Genomic DNA, 26,349 nt, shown 5'->3' on the forward strand with positions numbered 1-26,349 from the left:
ACGGGAAGATGGTGAAGGTCCACCACCAAGACGGGAAGATGGTGAAGGTCCACCACCAAGGAATCGACGCCAAGCTGAAGATTCAAATGAACCCCCAAGACGAGACGAAGATAGGGAAGGCGACGGTCCACCACCAAGACGGGAAGATGGTGAAGGTCCACCACCAAGACGGGAAGACGGTGAAGGTCCACCACCAAGACGGGAAGACGGTGAAGGTCCACCACCAAGACGAGAAGATGGTGAAGGTCCACCACCAAGGAATCGACGCCAAGCTGAAGACTTAAATGAACCCCCAAGACGAGACGAAGATAGGGAAGGCGGCGGTCCACCACCAAGACAGGAAGACGGTGAAGGTCCACCACCAAGACGGGAAGACGGTGAAGGTCCACCACCAAGACGGGAAGATGGTGAAGGTCCACCACCAAGGAATCGACGCCAAGCTGAAGACTTAAATGAACCCCCAAGACGAGACGAAGATAGGGAAGGCGGCGGTCCACCACCAAGACGGGAAGACGGTGAAGGTCCACCACCAAGACGGGAAGATGGTGAAGGTCCACCACCAAGACGGGAAGACGGTGAAGGTCCACCACCAAGACGGGAAGACGGTGAAGGTCCACCACCAAGACGGGAAGATAGCGAAGGTGAACCACCAAGGAATCGACGCCAAGCTGAAGATTCAAATGAACCCCCAAGACGAGACGAAGATAGGGAAGGCGACGGTCCACCACCAAGACGGGAAGATGGTGAAGGTCCACCACCAAGACGGGAAGACGGTGAAGGTCCACCACCAAGACGGGAAGACGGTGAAGGTCCACCACCAAGACGAGAAGATGGTGAAGGTCCACCACCAAGGAATCGACGCCAAGCTGAAGACTTAAATGAACCCCCAAGACGAGACGAAGATAGGGAAGGCGGCGGTCCACCACCAAGACAGGAAGACGGTGAAGGTCCACCACCAAGACGGGAAGACGGTGAAGGTCCACCACCAAGACGGGAAGATGGTGAAGGTCCACCACCAAGACGGGAAGATGGTGAAGGTCCACCACCAAGACGGGAAGATGGTGAAGGTCCACCACCAAGGAATCGACGCCAAGCTGAAGATTCAAATGAACCCCCAAGACGAGACGAAGATAGGGAAGGCGACGGTCCACCACCAAGACGGGAAGATGGTGAAGGTCCACCACCAAGACGGGAAGATGGTGAAGGTCCACCACCAAGACGGGAAGACGGTGAAGGTCCACCACCAAGACGGGAAGACGGTGAAGGTCCACCACCAAGACGAGAAGATGGTGAAGGTCCACCACCAAGACGGGAAGACGGTGAAGGTCCACCACCAAGACGGGAAGATAGCGAAGGTGAACCACCAAGGAATCGACGCCAAGCTGAAAATTCAAATGAACCCCCAAGACGAGACGAAGATAGGGAAGGCGACGGTCCACCACCAAGACGGGAAGATGGTGAAGGTCCACCACCAAGACGGGAAGACGGTGAAGGTCCACCACCAAGACGGGAAGACGGTGAAGGTCCACCACCAAGACGAGAAGATGGTGAAGGTCCACCACCAAGGAATCGACGCCAAGCTGAAGACTTAAATGAACCCCCAAGACGAGACGAAGATAGGGAAGGCGGCGGTCCACCACCAAGACAGGAAGACGGTGAAGGTCCACCACCAAGACGGGAAGACGGTGAAGGTCCACCACCAAGACGGGAAGATGGTGAAGGTCCACCACCAAGACGGGAAGATGGTGAAGGTCCACCACCAAGACGGGAAGACGGTGAAGGTCCACCACCAAGACGGGAAGACGGTGAAGGTCCACCACCAAGACGGGAAGATGGCGAAGGTGAACCACCAAGACGGGAAGACGGTGAAGGTCCACCACCAAGACGGGAAGATGGGGATCGACCATAATGTTTTGAAATTTATATTTACTTTATTGTGATATTATATTATGAGTAAATAGATTTTGAACACAAACAACGTTTACCTGTTTTTTGTAGTTATCTACAATATGTTTTAAATGAATGAATAATAGAAAGGTACTGATGAAGTTTATCGGAATATGATGATATCTCTATCTATTAATAATTGACAGTTATGAATGCTAAAACGGGTTACCGGAGAACAACGTGATAGGCATATGTTCTCTTTATATTCATTACATATCCAGTATAGCAACGCATGCCCAGCTACTTCGATAACACCGCGATAGACAAGTTAATAAGTGGAGTTTATCGCTTGTTTTTTTTTTAAGGGGTGTTTTTTTTGAAGGAAGGAACATATAGATTTTGTGTTCTAGAGGTCAACGATTTGTTGTATACACACCCACTCACACACACCCATGCCCCCCCCACACACACACACACGTACATATGCATACACATATAAATAAAAGCATATTATTTGTTTGATTTATCATTAGAAATATATCTATTGTATTTAGGTTAAACGTTACCTGTGATAAGTAATAATGATGTTAATATTTCATGTGGCATATAGCAGATCGTCACTCATAGCTCCAACCTCGTGGGTTTTCTCCGGGTCTTCCGGTTTCCTCCCACTGCTAAATTGAACCATATGTTAGTCCCGAAATGACCTAGTTTGTGTCGAGTGGACGTTAAACCCCATTTCTCTCTCTCTCTCTTACTCATAGCGGTATGAATCTGTCTCACTACAGGCCTGGGAACTATACAGCGCAGTGGACGCTTACGGCTAGCCCCCGGATCTATGTACGTTTGTTTGTGATTTCTGCGTATTGTGTCTTGTCCGTAGATTTGTAGCTACATAAAATATGTTTCTAAATATTCCCTACATGCACACAGCTTTAACACAACCATAGTTTATATACATTATTTGATGCCAAGTTTCTAAATATTCCCTACTGTAAAACTATTGGACTTCTCTTTCTGGTTGTGTTTGTGGAGCCACGGTGGCTAGGTGGTTAAGACGCTGCCTCGCTAGCCTGGAGGTCGGGTGTTCGATCCCTGCATTGGCCGAGAAAGTTCATCCTGATTTTCCGACGTGCAGAACAGAGGGCCTGACAAGGACCCCCGCTGTCTAGTCCTTCGGATGAGACGAAAAACCGAGGTCCCGTGTATACATTAGAATGCACGTAAAAGATCCCTTGGCAGTTGTAATTCGATATAAGAGTAGACGATAGTGACGCTGCCCGGGCAAAATTTCCCTCATAGCACACTGTATGGCGTATGCCCGTCTTCATTAGCCCAGTATAGGAGCAGAACAGTAGGACGTTAAACCCCATTTCATTTCATTTCATTTCATTTCGGTTGTGTTTGTTTCTTCGTGATCGTAACAAGACTACAGCATCAATGGTTTTACAACTTTATTGCTAAGCTGTAATGGCTTTGCAAGGTTCATCGTTCTCAATAATAATGGCTGCTAGGAATTTCTGAATGAGCTCTCTTTATTTCACACGAATAAAGGAGGAGACATTACCTTATTTGGTCTACCAACCATAGGTCAATTAACAGATAGAATTTGATGAATATCTTGACAATGGTTATCGTTTTACCAAAATATCACTGGGTTGTTTTATGTATAACTATATATTCACGTTCATTAAGTACGTGTGTATTTGACTCGATAGACAGAGTGAAGAAACAATTTTGCAAAGAACCAAATTTGTCTCAAGGACCAAAGTGTTATACTACTTGCACACAGCTTTAATGCAACCTTGGTTTATATAAAACTCGTAATGGAATATTCCACGCATTAACAGGTTGAGAATTGAGCGAGTGTCCTTTAAATAACCACTCTTCTAACGTTATATAGTGCCATAATATCATATATTAAATTTATTCCAAGCCGTCAACGATCGTGTCTAAATTTCGGGATTTTATTTTATTTGTTCTTAAGAAGAAGAGTTTAAATATATCGTAGTTTGAAGTGATTTTTTAAAAAGAAAAACATGTGGGGAATATCTATAGAGATTGTGGTTCTGGTTGTTATTGTAAATGATAAGTTCTATGAGGTTTATGGGAATAGATTTCCACAAGATAAAGGTAAGTACGAGAGAGAGAGACAGGGAGAGAGAGAGAGAGAGAGAGAGAGACAGAGAGAGAAATGGGGTTTAATGTCTACTCGACACAAACTATGTCATTTCGGGACTAACATATGGCTCAATTTTATTTCAATAATTCGCTTGCGCGTAGGGGTCTTTAGCAGTGGGAGCAAACCGGTGGACCCGGAGAAAACCCACGAGGTTGGACAGGCGACCCTACTCCTTGTCACGTACAATCGGGGAAACGAAATCACGCAAGTTGACTCAATGACAGACCTTATGATACAGCGCACACGCGCTAACCATTCGGCCATCCAATCCCCCCACCCCCGGTAAGTACTAACTCGCGTTCTTCAATATCGCTCGGGAGCCACGGTGGCTAAGTGGGTAGGACGTTGGTTCGCGTGTTCAATCCATGCATTGGACGAGAAAGTTCATCCAGATTTTCAGGCGTGGTTCCCCCTTGTCAGTGGTGCAAGACGGATGGGACGAAAAACCGAGGTCTCGTGTACACATTGGCGATATTTAGCGACCTTAAGATAGTTAAATTTGCATTATGTATGAATTAGCTATCATAGTTTAAAAATTACTTTATTCAGTGCGAACTTATAAGTGTTTGAAGTTTTGACAAAAAGTAGCGTAAATTGGTTACTATCGTAGCATTGGTACTTGACAATCGAGACTAATGGCCGTGTTGTTCTAATCTACTTAAAATCGGGGCCATCCGATAACCAAGAGTGTTTATAATTGGCTTGTCATTTTAATAAATGTTTTAATAATAATTTATATAACACTTGACGCTTGCAAAACACCTGCAATAAAACGTTTTAGCTCTTGCATAATGCGTCTTTTATTTTCCACATTAAAACTGGGAGGAAGTGACATTATTGTTTTGCAAGTTCAATAGACATCAAGCTTGGTATAATTTGGGTTAATACGTTTGCAATCTAATGAGATCCGAAATCAGGTGAAACATATTTCAAATGTCGTTCAACATAAAATGGTAAATAAACGGAACGGGGAAATATAAAGTCACGATTTTCTTCTTTTTTTTCCTTCATTCTTTTTGTAATAAATATTTAATATCAATATCATATTTTTAAAATTTGTTCAATTTAAAGTTACAGTTTCGTCTCGAGCCATACGAAACTTACGCTGTCTTGCCTACAATTAGTTCTGCTTGATAACAGACACGAAGCTGTTTGACCGACATTTTGATTTTTTTATCGACGATTTCAGTCGAAAACACAATGGTTACTTCGAGAAATTTAAGACGCGTTTAACCCGCTTTCTTTTTCATATATATGATTTTGATAACTTTTTTTTGTCTTATTAAACATACATTATGCCAGAGCTAAATCTGCCTATTGCAGTTCTTTCTTAAGGCTTGAAATGTTTTGTAAACTAATTAATCAACTCTCGATACCATCTTATATGTTGGATTTTCACTGGATTTGAAACCTCTCTGCTGTTCAACGCTCATTGATGATTAAATCCACAAATGGATAATCGAGACTATGTTTTTTATCGTACCGACTTTAGCTGTTTTAATCAGAATAACATGTTTCATTTATACAACGCTTGGCAAGGCACAACGCATAGTCGTTCGGATAGGACGAAAGCCCGAGGTCCTGTGTACACATTGCCGAGCACGTAAAAGATCCCTTGGCAGTTGGAATTCGATGTAAGAGTAGGCCGTAGTGCCTCTGTCCGGGAAAAAATTTCCTTCACAGCACACTTTATGGCGTCCCTGTGTCAGAGGGAGTAGGGCGTTGGTTCGCTAACCTGGGAGTCGAGTGTTCGATCCCTACATTGGCCGAGAAAGTTCATCGGGATTTTCTGGCGTGCTTCGCCCTTGTCAGTGGTACAGGACAGAGGTCTGGCAAGACACAACGCATAGTCGTTCGGATAGGACGATAAACCGAGGTCCCTGTACACATTGGCGTGCACGTAAAAGATCCCTTGGCAGTTGGAATTCGATTTAAGAGTAGGCCGTAGTGCCTCTGTCCGGGCAAAATTTCCCTCATAGCACACTGTATGGCGTATGTCCGTCTTCATTAGCTCAGTAGTTCGGATCAGAACAGTAGGACGTTAAACCCTATTTCATTTCTTTCGATGAACTAAAGGTAAATTACGTATTTATAAATCTTAAATAAATATGTACAGTTACAGTGGGAAAATATAGGGAAAATAACGCCTGACTCAGTTGTATTTTTCTACGAAACGTCGCCTTTTGTTTAGCAGTTTAAGGATGTCACCTACATTATGTCAATAAGGTACTCGTGTCAAATTTTTTCTTAAAAAATTGTCATTGACGCAAGATATTTTATGGCACAATAATATGAGCCCAGCTGAATACTCACGTGGCTCTATTAAGGAAATGAAATGGTCGTTTAACGTCCTACTGTTGCGCACCAACTGGGATAATGAAGACGGGCATACGCCATACAGTGTGCTATGAGGGAAATTTTGCTCGGACAGCGGCACTACGTCCTACTCTTATATCGAATTCCAACTGTCAAGGGATCTTTTACATGCTCGCCAAGGTATACACGGGACCTCGGTTTTTCGTCCCATCCAAAAGACTAGACAGCCGTCCTAGCCAGGCCCTCCGGCTCTAATAAGTATTTCCAGGGTTTAGAATAGAGAATTAAAACCAGGCAGTATTGTTAGATGTTGACAATATTATAGTAACCCGAAATTAGATTTTGTTGTAATAATAGGTGCCCGAAATAGAAATATCTTGCATTCTAAATGTCCTGGGCAACTCACTGCGAATGGTTTTTCTTGTTTTAATTCGGAATGTAAAGGGGGTTGTTTAGCCGAATGGTTGGGACATAAGGCCTGTCATTCAGTCAAGTAGTGTTGTTTGGCACAATGCCAGACCCTGTGATTTGAAACCACTAGACCCCCGCCCCCTCCACACACACACACACACACACACAGATAAAGAGCTGCCCGTTTGTTCAAAAATATACTCAGCCAAATTAAAAACTTGACACTCGGGATTTTTGGGACTAGATTTTTAATATTTGGTTTAAGGCAACTATTTTAGTGTTATGTTGTGCACAGATGACCTTGACATCAACAGAAAGCAAGAATACGTCTCGCCGAAAGTCCTTGACATTGATAACGTTCGTGATGTCACAGTACCCCCCAAAATGAAATTCACAGACTTGGAGATCAATCTGAATAAAGTGTTTAGTAACGGTTGTGGCCTCCTCTAGCGTCTCGTACTGCCACACAACGTCTTCTCATGGATCTCAGAACATTAGTAAACACTACCCGAGGGAGACGTCGCCACTGCTCAGCAAGAGCATGTTGAAGGTCCTGCAACGTCAGTGGTGGATTCACTTGCTGACGAACACGTCGACCCAGTTCGTCCCAGATGTGTTCAATAGGATTAAGGTCGGGGCTAAGCGACGGATAATCCAGGACTTGGACACCGGCATTTCTTACAAAATTCTGGGTAGCAAGTGCTGTATGGGGTCGAGCATTGTCTTGTTGAAACGTTAGTCCAGGCCCATGTCTCTGCATAAACGGAAGAAGAACAGGTTGCAAAATCTGATCCCTGTACTGGACAGTATTTAAGTTCCCTTGGACAACAACAAGAGGAGAACGTCCATGTGCACAAAAAGAACCCCAAACCATGACGCTGCCGCCACGAAATCGGTCAACTTCTCTGACGCATACTTGAGCGTAACGTTCACCTCGTCTGCGGTACACTCGAGCCCTGCCATCGGCAAATCTCAAAGTGAATCGAGATTCGTCACTAAAGACAACCGAATTCCACTGTCTTTGAGTAAATCTTATGTGTCTTGTGGCCCACACAAGTCGGTTACGGCGACGAAGAGGTGTCAATATTGGTCCATTATAGGGCCTCCGAGCTCGAAGACCAGCAGCCTGCAAGCGATTTCGAACAGTTTGTGCAGTTACCCTTCCACCAAACATCTCTCTACTTGTGGAGGTTGCAGTGACAAATCTGTTTCTAAGATGACGTAATCGTATTGCTTGATCTTCCTGGAGTGACGTCACACGTGGCGCTCCCGCCCTTGGGCGGTCGGCAATAGTTCCAGTTTGAAGCACTCTCATTCTAAGATTAATTATTGTCTGGCGTGAACAATTAAAGGCTCTTGCAACAGTGACCACAGACTGACCAGCATAGAGCCTACTTATAGCACGTAGACGTTCTACATTTGAAAGGCGCGGCATTTTCTAACAAAGATGAAAATAACAATTTTAATTTGTTTTTCCAGTTCAAGTTACGTGTGCGTGTTCAGTTTAAACTTGCATCGATTGACCTCACGAGTTTGTGTTTGCGCGTGTTTTCAGGTTTTTCATCTTTATATGCTCAAAAGTCACGTGATCCACGTGACTTTACAATTTTATGAAATTAAAGGCTTCTTACTACTTACTATCGTTAGAAACACTTACCAGAAAAAAAATTTGTTGAAATTCATCAGTGTTAAGTTTTTAATTTGGCTGAGTGTAGATAACGAAAGATGAAAATATCGAAAATTAAGTTTCATTCAAATTACTTTGACTTAAGATCTAAAGCGATGTTACGCACGTTTCAAAAAAGGCTTGATAAGATCCAGCATAGATTGTTCATTACAGCGGTACTTGACATTGAAGACTAAGACTCGATTATCCAGTTTGTTGTTACACTTTTACATCTCGCGGGTGTACTAATTCAAATGATGGTTTAAAGAGTTGATTACAGGCTTGACATATAAATAAATGTCTAAATAATAGATTATACAACATTTGAAAAAAAAACCCAACAAAACCTTAAAATTGCTGATTTAGCTCTTACCTAATGTGGCTATAAACAGTTTAAATATTATATACATGAAATTAATACTTTCTGGGTATTTTTACATAATTGATTGTTAATTATAGTGAAATTCCCCACTGATATTTCGTACGTCTTCCGTTATCATTACATAGCACACGGATATTGCTATATAGATCAATTAGGCCACGGTGGACGAGTGTATATACCTACTGGGCATTGTTATATATCCATAGCTGTATATTGATTATAGGGAAATCCCCTACTGATATCTCGTACGTCTTCCGTCTTCCGTTATCAATACAAAAAACATGGATATCACAAGATCATTTAGGCGACAGCGACCGGGATATAACGATTTAACTGAATGGACTTAAAGTAATTACTTGTATATATAATAGACATTTTCACATCCGCATTTACATTAGTTGAAATATAGTAGGGGAATCCCCTAATAAGGTCGCTTATATCTTCCGTTATAAGAACCCTTTAACACTTTATAATTATCTATCCGAACATAAATATGGAGCCGCTGAACGTCATTTGCGTTTTGGAATATAGTCGGGGAATCCCCTAATAAGGTCGCTCACATCTTCCGTTGAACGTCATTATTTAGGTTTTTCGACATTATCAACTTTTCACGACTTAATCCGGGCTAAAAGGCACCCAAACTGTTTACCTGACTTTTAATTATGAAACAAAACCAAAATGTCAGGCGGTAGATATTCTCCTGGTTTGGATTCAGTCTTACTACAAAGAGACCCATCAAACGATTTTAACGAAAAATATACTTGACGCTACTGATTGCTTGTTTTTATCATAGTTATCAAGCAAGTGTTTTATGGAATAGTCTACCATTTAGTTTAAGATGTTGTACATCTCTATATTCTTTTAAAAAACAACTTAAAACACATTTATTTAATCAGGCTTTTAATGGTTAGCTTGTGCGAGCTGTATCATAAAGTCTGTCATTGACTCAACTGGCGAGGTTTCAATTTTACGGTTGTACGTGACAAGGAGTAGGGTCGCCTGTCCAATCTCGTGGGTTTTCTCCGGGTCCCCCGGTTTCCTATCACTGCTAAAGACCCCTACGCGCAAGCGAATTATTGAAATAAAATCGAACCATGTGTTAGTCCCGAAATGACCTAGTTTGTGTCGAGTGAATGTTACCCCCCCCCCCCTCTCTCTCTCTCTCTCTCTTTGTAAGTACTGACTTGAATTATTTAATTTTTAAACTGATATTCTTTAAAGGGGTTCAACATTTACAATATTGTAGTTTATAAGGAATAAAATTAAACATCACTTTAAAGGCGATCCTATATCGATTAACCAAGGAGTTAAAGACCGGGATATAGTGGTATGTGGGGCGCGTATATAGGCAGTTTAACATCCTCATATATATTAGTTGAAGAGGGAATTCCCCTACTGAGGTCGCTTATATCATCCGTTATGAGAGAGAGAGAGAGAGAGAAATGGGGTTTAACGTCCACTAGACACAAACTAGGTCATTTCGGGACTAACATATGGTTTAATTTTATTTCAATAATTCGCTTGCGCGTAGGGGTCTTTAACAGTGGGAGGAAACCGGAGGACCCGGAGAAAACCCACGTGGTTGGACAGGCGACCCTACTCCTTGTCACGTACAACCGGGGATTCGAAACCACACCAGTCGACTCAATGACAGACTTTATGATACGGCGCGCGCACGCTAACCATTCAGCGATCCAACCCCCCCCCCCCCCCAACCAATACAGAGAATATTAATTGATTACAGATGCAATATGCAAGATTTAGATAAAGAGCTATAATAGTTTAAAATACTTGACAATCGAAGATAAATAATGGTATATGCGTCTATATATATACTATGCAATTTAAACATACATTATGCAAGAGCTAAATCTGCCTATTTCTGGCCCTGAGTTCACAAAGCATTCTCAGGCTCAAGTTAAGAATTTACTCAAAATTGTATGTTTTATTTTTAACTAAAATATATAGAGGATATTTGTCGTTTTGTCGTGAATAACATATTTTATTTCATCGAGAAGCAAGAAAACTTATATTTTCACGAGTGAAAATATAAACGTTTTCTTGCTTAGAGATGAAATAAAATATGTTATTCACGACAAAACGACAAATGTTCTATTTATTTTATGATTTTACAATCATTTTAGGTAAAAGCAACATGGACTACTTTGTCCGCTTCTAGCCAGTGGAATAACACTTTTATTTTACTGATAAAACGCGGTATTCCACTACTGATCATAAAATAAAGTCCTTTATAATACTTTTGTTGTTTTAATGTATCAAATATGTTAATAAGAAACTATGTGCAAAGTGTTGTGTTTCTGGATCAAAGATATTTCTCATAAACAGTAATTGAAAGTTGAGTAAATTCTTAATTTAAGTCGGAGACTGCTTTGTGAAACCAGGGCCGGGTCTTTCTTTAGGCCTGAAATGTTATCTAAATTATTAATTAGACATTAATTAACCTATCCAGACCATAATCAACTCTCGATTTGATTGCTAGTCTGCGATATTTATTGGAATAGGATCCAATTTGCTGCTCAACTTTCATTCGTGATTTAATCATTAACTGGATAATCGAGACTATGTTTGTTATCGTACCGACTTTAGTAATGATGATCGAGTCTAGGCCGAAAATTTAAAAGCTAAAGCTTAGAATGAAGCAATTGGACTGAAGTTTTCATCAAATTCCCTTTACGTTATATAGTTTTTAACTGTTATAGTGAGAACTGTCAGCTTTTTATCTAATCTCCCATAATGTATTTTTAACATCCTCATTATAAAACATTTGTTAAAATGGGAAGTCCCCTACTGAGGTCGCTTATATCTTCCGTTATGAGAATCTATGTTGGCCCTTTATCTATCAATACATAGTATATTAAAAGCTGAAGTAAATGTTATAATAATACAAGGAACACAGTCTCCTTTATGGCCAGCTTCCTGTATTTGGTCAGTGTGTCCTTGGCTAATCGATATAGATAACAATATTTGGTTTAAAGATGGGTTCCCGCGTACAAACTGGGTAATTTAATGGTATATATGGACTAAAAACATATTCAAACTAATTAATTTGTCATAACTTTGCTTCAAATCCTGTAGTACTACCGGACTTCTGTATTTGTTGTGTTCCTTGTGATCGTAAATAATACTACAGCAACAATGATTTCACAGCTTTATTAGTAAACTGGAAATAACTTTGCAGGTTCCTCGTTCTCAAATATATAATGACTGGTAAGAATTTCTGGGTGAGCTCTAATCTAGCTCTCCTCTACATCCTAATTTATACCCCCTACTTTCCCAGGTCTTAAATAACCTTGACGTGAATTTCCACGCCATATAAGGAATAAAACTCTATATTTCCCACAAACAAGACAGGCAACATTACCTATTTTTGGTCAACCGACCATAGGTCAATAAACAGCTAGAATTTGATGACTATTTTGACAATTATTATAATTTAACTAAAACATCACTGTTTTTTACGAACAACTATAACCACGTTCATTTAGTACTTATGATTTGACTTTATAGACCAAATTGAAGAGACAATTTTATAAAGAGCCAAAATTGTCTCAAGGGCCATAGTGCTACATACCTCCCATCGCTAAGAAATGATGGTACATAGTAACAGCATGGCAAAAAAAATATATGTGTTAGGGGAGTGAATGAAAACTGTAGAACGAGGAAACCTTGCAAAAAGAAATAAAATTACATACATATAATAAAAATGGCATGCATAAAATATTTCCATATGATAAAAATTCCGCACTATCTTACAAAGTCCTAAGTTCACTTTAATTTGACTATATAAAAAAAACTTTAAGTCAAAAAAAAAAAAAAAAAAAAAAGTTTTTGATTCTTGAAGTGTCCTTCTGTCAATCTCGATAACGATTCACAATCCTATGGTAAAACACAAACAAAAAACAAGTTGTTAAACGTTCGTTCAATCCTATTCACAATCCAGAAACTAACAATCGTTCTTTTTCAGATAGATATGATGATGAAATAAAAGTTCTGTTATAGCACATGTCATTCAACAGCTTGTGACCTAATGCGTTTACTCTCCATAGTTTTTTTGATAATATAAACTCAATTTACGCGTGTAGGGTCACATATTTGACTTCTGGTTACCACAAAAAAGGTGAAAGGTTACATCATGTTCAATTGTTAATGACAGTTTGACAGTCAACACAGCTACCGTTCAACATGTAGACTTACGCGTGTGTACTAAAAATAACTGGAACTGGACACCGATAACATTTTGAATAGATATGTCTATATAGATATAAGCATAATGAGTATATAATATATAAGCAAAATAGTATATAAACTTTGTCGACATAGGCGCACTAACAGTCACTGATTAGTGGGTTATTCACCCATAACACAATAGTTGTATACAATACACATACACACATTCAGTGGGTGACTGTTGTTAACACAACACTTCTTATGAAGTCACACGGAACATCTCCCTTAATTCAGGTACAACAAAGTCGTGTGATAACTTTTCCTTTAATTTCCTTTCCTTTGGAATTCTATTACCAGTAGCGACAGGAACAGCTTTGCTTGATTGGAGCGTTGATTGGAGAATACCAGAGTGTGTTTCTATGGTCTCTAATTCATCTCCATTAGTTGTTAACTCGTCCCTTCTTGATAGAACCATTTCATCTTTTGCACTGATCTCAGGACGATTTCCACAATATTTCATTCCAAAACAATGACTTAAGAAATTTTTAAATTTTGAGTTGCGTTTATAGCAACATATAAAGCCAATAAGAATTACCAGTGTTGAACCAATAATTATAAATATATAATACCAAAATGGCCAGGTCTTGTCTTTCTCTAACTGACTCAAATTATGTAACTCATAAATTAAACTTTCCATAGAAATTTCCCTTAAATGTTCTAATTTTGGTGGCAATTTAGTAAGCGTATAGTTACTAAGGGCAATGTGTAGAGGCTCCCAAAGAGTATCTAAAGCTTTATTGAACGATTTAATAGTTTTATGAAAAGAAAATACAGTCTACACATCGAAGAAACACTTTAATCAGGGGAAATCGTGCGTCTGGTAAGCCCGCGAAGTAACACAACTGTTTTATGGCATTATTAACTAAAATCGCCTCGGTTAATTAGTCATTAACATTAGAAAATCAAGTACTATAGCATACTGGCAATAAGTTTTAACAACTGTTTTGTCTTTTTGTTGGGCGATTTTTCAGATTTTAATTTACCATCGCTTTTTATATCGCATTCAAGGACATCGACATGCATGTCGCGTTCATCATCAGAGGTATCACTTCTACTTGATGGTAAACTATTCGTGTCCTTTACATTTTCAGTATCTTGATCATCACGAGCCTTCAGACGCTTGGATAATTCCATTAACGGAACATCTTCCTCGTCCGACGCGCTATCCGATCTTTCCCTCCTAAATCTAGTAGCCAGTTGTGCCAATGGTACATCCTCATCGGGCACACTGGTTTCGTTTTCTGAGCTAGAATCGGAGCTCGATGGATTTTCTACATATTGTGCTTTTCGCAGTAACTTGTCCTTATCGGATTGTTTCTCCGGAATTTGCCAATTATCAAGTTTTGCTAAACGCAGATCTTGTGCATTCGACTTTGTAGTTCGGCCTGTTAATTGATTATGGATTATAAAAGAAACGGGCGACGTTTGTTCAATTATCCGATAATATGGGGTCCACCTTTCCTGTAATTTATGTTTTCGAAGATGATTTTTATAATACACTGGGTCACCCACCTTAAAAAGGGTATCGGTTGCCTTTTTGTTAACATATTCAGCGTTTTTACGCTGCATTTTCCTTAACCTCTTGTGAACTAAAAGAAAAGCCTGATGCTGATTTTGCAATGCTATTTCGTGAGGATCGGTCCCCAAATATTTCCGTCGAGGTTTTAAAATGTTGTCCAATGGCAACACGGGATCGCGATTATACAACAAGTGAAAAGGGGAAAATTTTGTAGATTCATTGACATTAAATCGAATAGCAGCCAAAGTTTGGTTTAAGTATAAATCCCAAGTGTTATAACTTTCTGCGATCTTCTTGGATAATACGTCATGCAGTGTTCTGTGGAAACGCTCGACCCTACTATTACTTTCCGGGTGGTAGAAAGAGGTAAGGACATGTTTAATATTTAATTCCTTAAGTGTATTCTTCATTATTCTATTTACATTCTCACTACCGTTGTCTGTAACCAATTATAACGGCGCACCATACCGAGGGAAAATTTCTTCTATCAGTAAGTGGGCGACATTCTCGGCAGATTTGCTTTTCATTGGAAATGCCTCTCCAAAACCAGAAAAATGACAAACAAAACTAATTATATATTTGTTCCCGGACAAAGTTGTGGGATACGGCCCCGATAGATCTAATCCTATCTTCGCAAAAGCATAAGGTGGTATATCATAGAACTGCATAGGAGGTCTCTGTTTAGTTAAAGACCTCGATTGACATAACACACATTCATTTACGTTATTATGGATACGGACATACATGTTTGGGAAATAATAATGTCTTTTGATGGTATCATGTGTTTTATCTACGCCTAAATGTCCGTTATCATCATGATATTGTTTTATAACCGTATTTTGAAGGTGTTGAGGGATGTATAACCTCAGTGTCGGATCATCATCAGGAGTTGAGATAAAATATAATACTTTGTCTATGAGAAGAAATCTATTTTTTGCCTTATTACCACCTGTATTTGACTTTAAATGTTTAACAATAGTTACAATTTCCGGATCGTCATTTTGTTCTTTTTCTATGTCAAAATTATCCACATTCAAATCTATTTTATCCGGCAAATCTTTATCCGGAACAGTACATTTCGCATAATTATGTGGATCAAATTCATTTGAATTGAATGCACTAATCTCAAACATATTATCACTTGCGCGTGGTCCGATTGTTTCACCGGAAACGTTATTATCATATTCCACTTGTTTTTACGGAACTCTAGAGAGAAGATCAGCTACAGAATTTTGTTTTCCTGGTACATATTCGATCGTTCAATTAAATTCCGAAATTCCCAATGCCCATAGCTGTATTTTCTTATTTTGTATTGGCGATTCCAAAAGATATTGCAAAGGTTTATGATCAGTTCGAATCGTGAATTTGGCATTATGTAAATAATAATCCAATTTTTGTAACGCGTAATGGATTGCATAAGCCTCACGCTCTACCACACTCCATTTCACCTGTGACTTTGACAACTTGTGTGACAAAAGGTAAATTGGTCGTTCGACTTTTTCTCCGTTTTCATCTTCATGTACCTGCACTAACGCTTCGCCTATAGATGTATCACTTGCATCAGTATAAAGTATATACGGTAAATTAGGATCTGCGTAAGCCAATAATGGAACCGTCGTTAAACTTTCCTTTAAAAATTCAAAAGCAGTTTGACATTCGGATGACCACTTAAATTTTGCATATTTTTTCGTTAATTTGATTAGAGGTTCCGCAATGTTAGAAAAATTCGGAATAAAGCGTCTATAATAACTACACATTCCCATAAAACTCCTAACTTCTTTTACCGAACGAGGTTGATCCATACCCTTAATAGCACGAACTTTATCCTGATCTGTTTTAATTCCTTTAGGAGTGATTACAAAGCCTAAATATTTAGTTTCTTGTTGAAAAAAAATTACATTTAGAGGGTTTTAATTTCAATCCATGTTGTCTCAACCTATCAAATACAAGTTTAATATGTTCATAATGTTCTCGCTTCGAACGAGAATAAATTAGTATATCGTCAATATATGCTATTGCAAAATCTTCGAGTCCTTTAAGAACGCGTGCCATTAAATGCGAGAAAATGCTGGGACAATTATTAATTCCAAATGGCATTACATTAAATTCAAACAAACCTCTATGGCATACGAACGCTGTCTTTTCCTTATCTTTTTCATCTACCAAAACTTGCCAATACCCTGATTTCATATCCAGAGTTGTGAAGTATTCCGACTTATCTAATCTCCCTAACATGTCCTCAATCAATGGAAGGGGCCAACTAACAGTTTTAGTGATTTTATTAAGCTTCCGAAAATCAACACAAAATCTTTTTGTTCCATCTTTCTTATCTACTAAGACAATAGGAAACGATCAAGGACTATTACTCTCTTTTATTATATTATTACATAACATCTCATCAATTGCAGTATGATTTCACAGCTTTATTAGTAAACTGGAAATAACTTTGCAGGTTCCTCGTTCTCAAATATATAATGACTGGTAAGAATTTCTGGGTGAGCTCTAATCTAGCTCTCCTCTACACCCTAATTTATACCCCCTACTTTCCCAGGTCTTCAATAACCTTGACGTGAATTTCCACGCCATATAAGGAATAAAACTCTATATTTCCCACAAACAAGACAGGCAACATTACCTATTTTTGGTCAACCGACCATAGGTCAATAAACAGCTAGAATTTGATGACTATTTTGACAATGATTATAATTTAACTAAAACATCACTGTTTTTTACGAACAACTATAACCACGTTCATTTAATACTTATGATTTGACTTTATAAACCATCCGAACGACCCTCTCTTGGAAGTCAGAGGAGAATTCATTGCATACATAAGACGATGTTGTCTTTAATCGCTTACTATTTATTACAGATATCGAATCCTAATTAAATTCTCGGAATATCCACTCCCCGCGTCTTTTTCCGTCATTTTTATCTTAGAAAGTGTTGTACGTCTAACACTTCATAAAGCTCAATGTTCGCGTGTGACCTTTGACATCACGCGTGCAGAAATTCCTAATCGTCGGGCTGTTGATTAGGGGAACCCTTACATTTTTGTCCTGTATACGCTCCATGAGTGTTTTTCGGGGAATCCAGTATTTTTCTAGTAAGATTGGATATCTCTACTTTCCATATATACCAAAATTACCATACTTTTATTGGAAATAACCACCCGATAAATATTGATTATGGATTATAAAAGAAACGGGCGACGTTTGTTCAATTATCCGATAATATGGGGTCCACCTTTCCTGTAATTTATGTTTTCGAAGATGATTTTTATAATACACTGGGTCACCCACCTTAAAAAGGGTATCGGTTGCCTTTTTGTTAACATATTCAGCGTTTTTACGCTGCATTTTCCTTAACCTCTTGTGAACTAAAAGAAAAGCCTGATGCTGATTTTGCAATGCTATTTCGTGAGGATCGGTCCCCAAATATTTCCGTCGAGGTTTTAAAATGTTGTCCAATGGCAACACGGGATCGCGATTATACAACAAGTGAAAAGGGGAAAATTTTGTAGATTCATTGACATTAAATCGAATAGCAGCCAAAGTTTGGTTTAAGTATAAATCCCAAGTGTTATAACTTTCTGCGATCTTCTTGGATAATACGTCATGCAGTGTTCTGTGGAAACGCTCGACCCTACTATTACTTTCCGGGTGGTAGAAAGAGGTAAGGACATGTTTAATATTTAATTCCTTAAGTGTATTCTTCATTATTCTATTTACATTCTCACTACCGTTGTCTGTAACCAATTCTATACGGCGCACCATACCGAGGGAAAATTTCTTCTATCAGTAAGTGGGCGACATTCTCGGCAGATTTGCTTTTCATTGGAAATGCCTCTCCAAAACCAGAAAAATGACAAACAAAACTAATTATATATTTGTTCCCGGACAAAGTTGTGGGATACGGCCCCGATAGATCTAATCCTATCTTCGCAAAAGCATAAGGTGGTATATCATAGAACTGCATAGGAGGTCTCTGTTTAGTTAAAGACCTCGATTGACATAACACACATTCATTTACGTTATTATGGATACGGACATACATGTTTGGGAAATAATAATGTCTTTTGATGGTATCATGTGTTTTATCTACGCCTAAATGTCCGTTATCATCATGATATTGTTTTATAACCGTATTTTGAAGGTGTTGAGGGATGTATAACCTCAGTGTCGGATCATCATCAGGAGTTGAGATAAAATATAATACTTTGTCTATGAGAAGAAATCTATTTTTTGCCTTATTACCACCTGTATTTGACTTTAAATGTTTAACAATAGTTACAATTTCCGGATCGTCATTTTGTTCTTTTTCTATGTCAAAATTATCCACATTCAAATCTATTTTATCCGGCAAATCTTTATCCGGAACAGTACATTTCGCATAATTATGTGGATCAAATTCATTTGAATTGAATGCACTAATCTCAAACATATTATCACTTGCGCGTGGTCCGATTGTTTCACCGGAAACGTTATTATCATATTCCACTTGTTTTTACGGAACTCTAGAGAGAAGATCAGCTACAGAATTTTGTTTTCCTGGTACATATTCGATCGTTCAATTAAATTCCGAAATTCCCAATGCCCATAGCTGTATTTTCTTATTTTGTATTGGCGATTCCAAAAGATATTGCAAAGGTTTATGATCAGTTCGAATCGTAAATTTGGCATTATGTAAATAATAATCCAATTTTTGTAACGCGTAATGGATTGCATAAGCCTCACGCTCTACCACACTCCATTTCACCTGTGACTTTGACAACTTGTGTGACAAAAGGTAAATTGGTCGTTCGACTTTTTCTCCGTTTTCATCTTCATGTACCTGCACTAACGCTTCGCCTATAGATGTATCACTTGCATCAGTATAAAGTATATACGGTAAATTAGGATCTGCGTAAGCCAATAATGGAACCGTCGTTAAACTTTCCTTTAAAAATTCAAAAGCAGTTTGACATTCGGATGACCACTTAAATTTTGCATATTTTTTCGTTAATTTGATTAGAGGTTCCGCAATGTTAGAAAAATTCGGAATAAAGCGTCTATAATAACTACACATTCCCATAAAACTCCTAACTTCTTTTACCGAACGAGGTTGATCCATACCCTTAATAGCACGAACTTTATCCTGATCTGTTTTAATTCCTTTAGGAGTGATTACAAAGCCTAAATATTTAGTTTCTTGTTGAAAAAAAATTACATTTAGAGGGTTTTAATTTCAATCCATGTTGTCTCAACCTATCAAATACAAGTTTAATATGTTCATAATGTTCTCGCTTCGAACGAGAATAAATTAGTATATCGTCAATATATGCTATTGCAAAATCTTCGAGTCCTTTAAGAACGCGTGCCATTAAATGCGAGAAAATGCTGGGACAATTATTAATTCCAAATGGCATTACATTAAATTCAAACAAACCTCTATGGCATACGAACGCTGTCTTTTCCTTATCTTTTTCATCTACCAAAACTTGCCAATACCCTGATTTCATATCCAGAGTTGTGAAGTATTCCGACTTATCTAATCTCCCTAACATGTCCTCAATCAATGGAAGGGGCCAACTAACAGTTTTAGTGATTTTATTAAGCTTCCGAAAATCAACACAAAATCTTTTTGTTCCATCTTTCTTATCTACTAAGACAATAGGAAACGATCAAGGACTATTACTCTCTTTTATTATATTATTACATAACATCTCATCAATTGCAGTATCAACAATAGGTCTAGACGTTAACGGAGTACGATATGCCCGTTGTTTGATTGGGAAATGGTGACCCGTGTCAATAGTCATTTTTACAGTATCTGTATGTCCTAACTCTGAGTCACTTACAGTAAATAAATCATGATTTTTCCTCAAAAGATTAAATAACTTAACGCGTTCCGTATCTGGCACATTAATCTTAGCAAATTTTTCATTTAAATTAGCATCAGTACACCCCGAAGTTCCACGTAAAACCTCATCTACCGAGGCTATCGTACTGTCAATCGCCTCGACAGCGCGACCAATAACACACCCGCTTTTTAGTCGAAAAGTTTTGTTCGTACCATTTACAATAAAAACTGGGATTCTTCTGCCTAAACTTTTAGCACGTTTCATGCTGAACAATGAATTGCTGACCATAAGTCCTGGTTCACTGCTCACAAACCCTTTACTTGCTTGTTCAACCATGAATAAATCTTGCCCACTATCGTAACTATGTTTCTTCAATTTCACATTAATGACATACCGTGTCTGAGGTTTTAAAATTACCTCGTTTGCTACTCGCAAAACAGAAGATATCACTGCGTCATTATCCAAGGAAACATACATTTTACCTATTTTCATACATCCTAAATCAAAGAAAAGCCTACAGCCATGCGAAACAAGAAAATCTCGACCTAAAATTACATTTCTATTCATATTGGAAACAACATGAAACACATGTCTTAAATTTTTACCTTTAGTTTTAAATTCCAAGTGTGCAGAACCTACCAATTTGAGTTCAATACCATTTACTGACTGCAATATGATTTTACTTTTGTCCAGTTTTGGTTTATATTTTAAAGAATCATACACCTGTTTACTAATTAAAGAAACTTGAGCCCCAGTGTCAACTAATGATCGAAAATTTCGTTTTTCTATTTTAATCAAACACGAACTAGAAGATCCAGAAACATTTACACCAGACAAAGGCCTTTGATATCTACTCCTTCCGTAGGCCGCCCGAAAAGAGTATCTTAGTTTTCCCGTTTTCGCAGTGTTTTAGGCTTAACTGATGTATCTCGTCGTTTAAATTTTGGATTTGATTTAAGATAGTCAGCACATTCCTTACAGTCACGTTTAAAATGTCCTTCTATGCCACAAAACCAACAAGTCAAATCTCTCTGAAAACTCGCCTTAACCTCGTTTACGCCTCGTCTTTGTCGACATTCACGACTTACATGACCACGACGAAAACATATTCCACGCGTGCGATTTCTTACATAATCGACATCCATGGGTTCATGTGCGCTATTTGTATATACCTGTGCGTGTTGCCCGCCTAATCTTAACGCAAATCTTTTCCTAATATTTTGTTCGGCACTGGCCAAATCTACGGCTGCGGTGAACGTCTGCGGGTCGTCCCGTAAAATTTTTGTTTTGAGATTTTCGTGCTGAAGTCCATCTACAAAGAAATTAATTAGTTGCCTGTCAAATTCCCGCTGTCCGGCATATCCTGGAAATGCGTCAGCGGCTAGCGATAGAATTTTTTCAGCAAAAACTTGCACGTTTTCCTCGGGTTTCTGTTTGATTTTTGTTAATATTGCCAATGCTTGTTGTGTATCCGTAATTTCCGAAAAAGTACCAATTAAATCTTGTTTTAAAGCAGCCCACGTAACATTCTCGTCTGCTATCATTTTTCTTTGAATAAAATGACTCACAACCCCCCTACTAGATTGCAATGCAACTAACTTACCCGGTCTTCAGGCACTGTGGCAAGAACACAGTATTTTTCGATATTTCTGATCCATTCCTTAAATAGTTTGGGATCCCCTTTATATGGTTCAATTATATTCGCTACCGAATTTGTGGAAATAGAGGAAGACAAGCCTATCAACTGGGCACCTAAATTTCTATAAAATTCCTCAGCCATTATTACAGATAGAAATTAGTGAAAAATCGAAAAAGAGATAATCACAAAAAAAATTTGTCTAACTCGATCTGCCTCTGGAATCACAGCACCAAATGAATACTGTAGTACTACCGGACTTCTTTATTTGTTGTGTTCCTTGTGATCGTAAATAATACTACAGCAACAATGATTTCACAGCTTTATTAGTAAACTGGAAATAACTTTGCAGGTTCCTCGTTCTCAAATATATAATGACTGGTAAGAATTTCTGGGTGAGCTCTAATCTAGCTCTCCTCTACACCCTAATTTATACCCCCTACTTTCCCAGGTCTTCAATAACCTTGACGTGAATTTCCACGCCATATAAGGAATAAAACTCTATATTTCCCACAAACAAGACAGGCAACATTACCTAGTTTTGGTCAACCGACCATAGGTCAATAAACAGCTAGAATTTGATGACTATTTTGACAATGATTATAATTTAACTAAAACATCACTGTTTTTTACGAACAACTATAACCACGTTCATTTAATACTTATGATTTGACTTTATAAACCAAATTGAAGAGACAATTTTATAAAGAGCCAAAATTGTCTCAAGGGCCATAGTGCTACAATCCTTCTCAAACATTGTTATTGCGAAGGAATGTCCTGCTATAAAAATTCGATCAAACCAAGTCATGTTTACGTCACGTGACTTACCTCTCTTGGAAATGAAATGAAATGAAATGGGGTTTAACGTCCTACTGTTCTGCTCCTAACCTGGGCTAATGAAGACGGGCATACGCCATACAGTGTGCTATGAGGGAAATTTTGCCCGGACAGCGGCACTACGGCCTACTCTTATATCGAGTTCCAACTGCCAAGGGATCTTTTACGTGCACGCCAATGAGTACACGGGACCTCGGTTTTTCGTCCCATCCGAACGACCCTCTCTTGAAAGTCAGAGGAGAATTCATTGCATACATAAGACGATGTTGTCTTTAATCGCTTACTATTTATTACAGATATCGAATCCTAATTAAATTCTCGGAATATCCACTCCCCGCGTCTTTTTCCGTCATTTTTATCTTAGAAAGTGTTGTACGTCTAACACTTCATAAAGCTCAATGTTCGCGTGTGACCTTTGACATCACGCGTGCAGAAATTCCTAATCGCCGGGCTGTTGATTAGGGGAACCCTTACATTTTTGTCCTGTATACGCTCCATGAGTGTTTTTCGGGGAATCCAGTATTTTTCTAGTAAGATTGGATATCTCTACTTTCCATATATACCAAAATTACCATACTTTTATTGGAAATAACCACCCGATAAATACTTTTCTGGGAACCCATCTTTAACGTTTCGTCGTGTTAAAACTAATTGATTAAAGATGCAGTATGTAAGATTTAGGTAAAGAGCTATAATAGTTCAAAATACTTGACAATCGAGGATAAGTCTCGGTTATCCGTTTTATTGTTAAATATTTAAAATCTCGCAGATGTTTTAATCCATTTAAATCTCAATCATCTGATGATCTGGCGCAGTGATTCTCAACCAGTGTGCCGCGGCACACAGGTGTGCCGCGAGATCTTCCTAAGTTTGCCGCGAAATTTTGAACGGCACACTAAGAAAATTCCTCACTAAAGAAGCCAGCTATTTGACTAATGAAATTCGAAACACTGCAATAAAATAAGGTCATGGCTGTGTTTGTCTTTATTTAATTTGAGTCATTCTATGTTTCTATGACTAATCTCTTAGGTTGTATGATTTTATTTTGCAATATTCAAATATTTTTCATATATATTTAACCAGGTGTACCGCTACTTTTTCATGTGTTCCAAGGTGTGCCGTTGCCAAAAAAAAGGTTGATAACCACTGATCTAGCGAGTTGAGTATGGGCTTGTCATGTGAATAAATGTCTAAATAACAGTTTATATAATACCTGAAACTAAAAGAAAGACCAGCAAAGGTTTAGCCCTTACATAATGCGTTCCTTTCTTTGACCACGGATGCGTTTTTGCCCAACCTTCAACAAATTCTATCCGGCAAGGGTTATTTTACGTGCACTTCGTTTTTTCGAACTTCTAGGCAACCTAGTGCACACCTGACAAGCGGGAACCGTGTTTGGAAAATCTCGAGTTTCTTGTGGGCTACACCGCCATTCGCATTTAGGTCAAGAGTATAGAGAGTGAGAGAGAAATGGGGTTTAACGTCCACTCGACACAAACTAGGTAATTTCGGGACTAACATATAGTTCAATTTTATTTCAATAATTCGTTTGCGCGTAGAGATCTTTAGCAGTGCGAGGAAACTGGAGGACCTGGAGAAAACCCACGAGGTTGGACAGGCGACCCTACTCCTTGTCACGTACAACCGGGGAATCGAGACCATGTTAGTTGACTCAATGACAGACCTTATGATACAACGCGCATGCGCTAACCATTCAGTCATCTACCCCCGCCCCCCTTAGGTCGAGAGTATAATTCCCCTTTTAAATAAATACAGATCCTATTTCGTTTCGTTTTTTATAGTTCAAAATTTCGATTTACTTGTCTTCACAACACTAGGATCTGGAAGAGTTGTTATATAACAGGCGTTCTAATTGATGTGAGGAATTAGCCAATGAAACGGTCTGTTACGGCGAGTTCTTGGCGTGCTCTGCACGGAACTGTGGGTAAACCCCTAGAAACGCCAACACTGATTGATTAATCAATGTCTGGCGTCATAGGGTCAAAATCCGCTCGTATGAAACCTTACGCGACCTCCCAGTACAACTGGTCAGATCTTCATGTAGTGTAGGCCATCGAAAGTTTAAAAGAACGAAACGAAATATAGATCTGTATTTTAGTCAGATTGCTTTAAATATGGTTTATACGAGTGATAAATCGTGTTCGGCATTGGCCGAGAAAGTTCATCCAGATTTTCCGTCGTGGTTCCCCCTTGTCAGTGATGCAGGACGGAAGGCCTGACAAGGACTGCTGTCTAGTCGTTCGGATGGTACGAAAAACCGAGGTCCCGTTTACATATTGGCGTGCACGTAAAAGATCCCTTGGCAGTTGGAATTCGATAAAAGGGTAGACCGTAGCGCCGCTGCCCGGGCAAAATTTCCCTCATAGCACACTGTTCGGCGTATGCCCGTCTTCATTAGCCCAGTTTAGGAGTAGAACAGTAGGACGTTAAACCACCATTTCATTTCATTTCACGAAGATCTGACCGGTTGTTGCGATAGGTAACGTCAGAGTTCATACGAGCAACTTTTGACTGTATGATGTCAGACATCTGATTAACCAATCAGCATTGATGTTACTAGTAGATTACCCACAGTTCCGTGCAAAACACGGCTCGCCGTAACAGACCGTTTCATTGGCTAATACCTCACACTATTCAGAACGCGTCAATGATAACAAGTCTTCCAGACCCTAGTGTAGTAAAGACAAGTAAAACGAAATTTTGAACTATAAAAACGAAACGAAATAGGATCTGTGTTTTAACCAGATTGGACAATATCCGTCTTATCTTCGTCCATTGTTAATATGAACGCCACTCACGAAGACATAATGAATGTTAAAGAATCAGATTAGTCCGAAAACATTGTTTGTACAATCTTAACTAATTTAAATTTCTCTTTCAGATTATAACTACGTGACAAGTGAAAACGAGACAACATTATGTTGTCCTATTGAAGATCACGTAATATATAATATTACCATGCGCAGTAAAAACACAAAAAAGGGATGCTATGGTTTACCGCATACGATACTGTCGGCCATGTTGAATTGCTATTGGCAATCCTCGTGTATAATAAAGTTTAAAAAGGACACTCCAATAACTTTTGTGAAAGATGAGAGTAGCACGTGCTTGATGCAAACACCCGATGTACTCATGTACAACTTCTCTTGTATACACAAAGGTAAGCATTGTTCCTATATAGCGTGGTCGGGGTACAGAATTTTCGGGAATTAAGCGTGTGTGTGGGTGTGTGTGTGTGTGGGGGTCATGGTATTTTCGTGCGGTAGTATCCCCCCATGGGCGGGGCCAAAAGAGAAGGGTAACTCCATGGGGGGGGGGATACTACTACACCTATAGATCAGAAGAGACAACAAAAAACATCTATTCCCCCCCCCCACTTAATTCCTGCTAATACGCCAAATT

General features: G+C 38.9%; 1 protein-coding gene across 2 annotated transcripts in view; it reads left to right on the forward strand.

Moving 5' to 3' along the window:
* The first annotated feature begins 3,722 nt into the window (after nt 1–3,722).
* Nucleotides 3,723–26,349, forward strand: part of LOC126815160 (uncharacterized) — a 119,244-nt gene continuing 96,617 nt past the window's right edge. The window contains exons 1-2 of one of the 2 annotated variants that reach the window (XM_056099293.1): nt 3,723–4,020; nt 25,829–26,107. In XM_056099293.1, coding sequence (XP_055955268.1) covers nt 3,927–4,020; nt 25,829–26,107 — 373 coding nt within the window. In that variant the 5' untranslated portion in view covers nt 3,723–3,926. The remainder of the gene's footprint in view (nt 4,021–25,828; nt 26,108–26,349) is intronic. The other variant, XM_050540720.2, reaches the window with a different exon arrangement.

The sequence above is a fragment of the Patella vulgata genome, chromosome 1, assembly GCF_932274485.2.
Source record: "Patella vulgata chromosome 1, xgPatVulg1.2, whole genome shotgun sequence".
In the NCBI taxonomy this organism is placed as follows: domain Eukaryota; kingdom Metazoa; phylum Mollusca; class Gastropoda; family Patellidae; genus Patella; species Patella vulgata.